At 36.0% G+C, this 4,226-nt stretch overlaps 1 protein-coding gene across 1 annotated transcript; it reads left to right on the top strand.

Moving 5' to 3' along the window:
* The first annotated feature begins 640 nt into the window (after positions 1-640).
* Positions 641-3,320, top strand: LOC137386824 (histone-lysine N-methyltransferase SETMAR-like). Its single transcript, XM_068072979.1, has 3 exons — positions 641-702; positions 2,621-2,833; positions 2,936-3,320. Exons 1-3 carry the CDS (start codon positions 641-643, stop codon positions 3,318-3,320), a joined length of 660 nt encoding a protein of 219 aa, XP_067929080.1.
* The last annotated feature ends 906 nt before the right edge of the window (positions 3,321-4,226 follow it).

Raw genomic sequence — 4,226 nt, 5'->3', positions numbered from 1 at the left:
TTCTATAAAGACAACATTTACATTCTAATGACTCTAAACAAACATTATTGCAATTATGATAATAAGACACACAATATGCAAACAACTTGAGTACAAAACTGATATCATCTGAAAAACGCATGAAAATGGGTAAAAAGAATGTGTATCAAAATAAGTAGAAAAAGGAAGTTTATCAAAAAAGATATAAAATAAATGTTCATAAACTATAACTATCAGTTGCTGATAATCACTGACATGTGTGGACGCTTTGGGCATAGCATCATTGCCACTAGTAAAAGAATCATCACTTACATTTCCACCCTCACCTACAAGAAACAGCATAACGATAATAAAAATTATATAAAAACGGCATTATTTTCTGGCTTCCAATTTTTTTGCACAACAATATCTAAAAGTAAATGCATTTACTATGTCTTTTGTATCTACAAAAAAATATAAAAAGTTTTATCAGCTGGAAACAATTTTTTCGAAATAAAAAATATATTAATTCAATAAATCTGCTGTAGTACATTTAGAACTTACCTTATGCTGCTAATAATTTATCATTCTGTTGATGTTAATCGTTTTCACTGTTGAATTGTTCATCTGAACTTATAATTACGTTAGATTGACTCAGAAATCTAGCAACGGCTTTAGGTAAATGTATTCAAAATGGCGACCTCCTGAGTTGAAGAACTTGAAATCTAACACAGGATTGGCCTGGTAAAATGTTTTTATCCAACCACAATTCTGGTATCAAAATTAACAACAGACTCTTATCTTTTGAAATAAACCTTCAAATAAACGATCTACATAAAATGAGTATCAATAAAGTTACTCAGAAAGTGACCCGAAATACCGTAGTTGGTTTCAGGCCAGAGTGAACACAACTTCTCCCGAAATAGTAGGTATTAGGACTGAAAGGGTTAATAATGTGAGCGAGCAGCTTCTCATGACGTTATGCTATGATCCGCGTCAAACGTAAAGCAGTTAGGTATTGCTCTGATATAATGACTTATATTGGCAGGCTAGCAATTCGACTTCCGTAGTCTAGTGGGCAAGGCGTAAGACTGGTGAATGGCTTGACCAAGATCGAATCTTATTCAGTACGAATATTTATTCCAAGATTTTAAGATCTATAGCCGGATTTCCGACGAACACACGGACGGACTTTGAGAAATATATATACAGTCAAACATGGATAACTTGAGCTTCACAGGACTGAGCGAAAGTGTTCGAGTTATCAAAGCACTGTCACAAGTCCATGTATTTATTTATTTATTAGTAGATAGCTGTACATATACAAACTATAATATAAATCAACAGCATAAATGGCTTGTTTCAAATTAAATGCTTCTAATGTAAAGTTTAAAACTTTTTTATCAAAAAGTATAGGAGATTTTTCTATCACTTGAGATTGGTTTGTTGTTTGAGGTGATGTTATTGCCAGGACGTTTTTAGATTAAAATTGGCAAAACTTGATCGTTGTTGAAATGTTCAGAAAAAAAGACATCTTTTTCTTTTGAGTGTTTTAACCAAGATCGATTCTGCCGATTTTTTTTGAAGTTCATGCGAAGGTCACCTCACTTCTCCATGCTTCCGAAAGGCGATCACTAAGCGGATGTTTGGTAAAAATCAAATTTCACCAAACTTTTAGAAAAGTCATTGACAAAAATATTTTGCCGATGGTGGTAATAACGACACCTATGAATTACGAAAAGTTGAGGTTTACCTCTATGACTTGTAATAAATTGATTTTCTAAAGCGATAACAACCGTCTCGGTAGCCGTGAGACAAAAAACTGTTCGAGTTAATAGAGTTGAGGTCGAGTTATCTAAAGCAATTTATCATTACGTGGGAACGGACCAAAGAAACCGTTCGAGTTAACCATGTGTTCGAGCTATCCGAGGACAAGTTATCCATGTTTGACTGTATAGATAATATCAACCGTTCCGGCTAACGGCAAACGGTAAGAACACCGGCTAAAAAGGTGAATAAATAGGACCGTTCGTGCTTTGGTATGACAACAATATAAGCGACGATAAGTGATAGTGTTATGACGGGATATCAGATATAACAATAGCATAACGAGTGAAACAACGATATAATAAAAGGACAACACATACAAAAAAATAAGACAACAGCGATAAGTGATAGCATAACGATTAAAACAACAATATAATAAAAATGACCAGACATACAATAAATAAGAAATTCAGTGTCATGGCCTGGCGTCCGCCAAAGTATTATCTCCATTTTATTAAAAAAAATTTTCAGTAGAAACCAATACAGGTTACTTATACAAGCCTTAAACATACTTATGAGGGCGATTCGATAAGTAAAGATAATTTCCTTATAAGTTAGAATATTATTGTGATACATGCATAATTTTTTGGAGTTATGTTCTTTCAGGTGTTGTCTTCACACTGTAATCTTTTTCAATAACTTTGAGGCTATAAATTTCTTTGGAGACTTTCAAAATGGCTGCCCCTCTTGAAATTTGCTCACATGTTGAACAGAGAGCTGTAATAAGATTTTTGTCAAGTGAAGGAGTCAGACCAAGTGACATTTATTAGAGAATGAAAGCTTGATATGGTGACAGTTGTTTAAGCCAAAACAGAGTTTTCAAATGGTCTAGCAGTTTTAAGGAAGGAAGGACCTCTATTGAGGATGAACCAAGGTCAGGCAGGCCAAATGAGGCAGCCACACCATCCAAGTTGGAGGCTGTGGACAAGCTTGTCAGAGCAAAAAGGAGGATAAAGGTAGAGGAAATTGCTGAATCATTGAGCATCTCCATTGGAACAGTGCATTCCATTCTTCATGAAGATCTTGGGTACTCAAAGGTGTGCTGCAGGTGGGTACCCAAAATGCTCAGTGATGCCAACAAAGCTAAGCGATTGGAAATGTCTAGGAAGAATCTGGACAGGGTTTAAAAAGGTGATTCCTTTTTAAACAGACTTGTGACTTGTGATGAGACCTGGGTGGCCCACTATGAGCCAGAGTCAAAGCAGCAGTCATTGAGGTGGAAGCACCCATCATCTTGTGTCACAAAGAGGTTCAGAGCTCAGAGAAGTGTCAAGAAAGTGATGTTGACAGTGTTTTGGGATGTGAGAGGCCCCATTACAATAAGCTTTCTTGAGCAGGGAACTACAGTAAACAGTGAAAATTACTGCCAACTGCTACAGCAAGTCAAGGACATTAAGAACAATAGAAGAGGCATGCAATCTCGTGGCGTCATTCTCCACCAAGACAATGCAAGGCCCCACACTGCCACTCGAACCATTGAGACCATAAACCAACTAGGTTGGGAACTGTTTGAACCACCCACCTTACAGCCCTGATATTGCACCTTCTGACTATCATCTCTTTGGTGCTCTAAAGTCCTATACCAGAGGAATTCATATGGAGACTCACGACGAGGTCAAAGCTACTGTGAGCGAATGGTTACGAAGGCAATCTGCAGAATTTTATGCAGATGGGATCAAAAAACTGGTACCAAGATGGCAGAAATGTGTTGACTTGTCTGGCAATTTTGTTGAAAAAAAAAGTAACTCAACTATAACTTGACTTATTGCAAAATTGTCTTTACTTATCGAATCGCCCTCGTATATAAACCTTCAATATACTTATATAGGCCTTAAACCTAAATTATAATACAAATAATAGCACTGAAGCAACTTACGAACAAATTCACCTTACGAACAATCGTTCGGAACATAACTTGTTCGTAGGTTGGGAACCGTCTGTATAATGCTGAACAACTTTGTCGACTTTGGCAAGTAAAATAATGCGATCACAATGGCTGATAGATTCTGTGTATGGATAAATTTTTCTGGGAAAACAAGAGTACATATAGGAAATCATTCAAGCTTCAGTTTGAGATGTGTGGCATAGCCAAAAAACGGAGTAATAAGTGAAGGGCAACAGTTATCAAACGTGCTTGTGCCAATGAAAGTGACCCTATTTATTCTCAGTTCAAGTATGATGAAGCCATCATAAAGACTCTAAAAAGCACAATAAAGTTTTGAAAATTACATGAGTTTTAATAAAAATATAACTTTCGAACGAGCAAAATTTAATAACAATGAACCAGGCAAATTTTGTCATTAGTTTTTAGTTGAATCGTTAAGACAAGCAAATCAATGTGATTATGGTACAATGAAAAATGAGCTCACCAGAGACCAAATTGTGATGAGAGTTGAGTACAAAAAACCATGAACGTTGTATGGACACTGATGTTGTTGATC

Source organism: Watersipora subatra, chromosome 1 (genome assembly GCF_963576615.1).
Source record: "Watersipora subatra chromosome 1, tzWatSuba1.1, whole genome shotgun sequence".
Classification (NCBI taxonomy): Eukaryota; Metazoa; Bryozoa; class Gymnolaemata; order Cheilostomatida; family Watersiporidae; genus Watersipora; species Watersipora subatra.
Note: the sequence above shows the minus strand (reverse complement) of the source record. Positions and strands in the feature narration are given on the sequence as shown.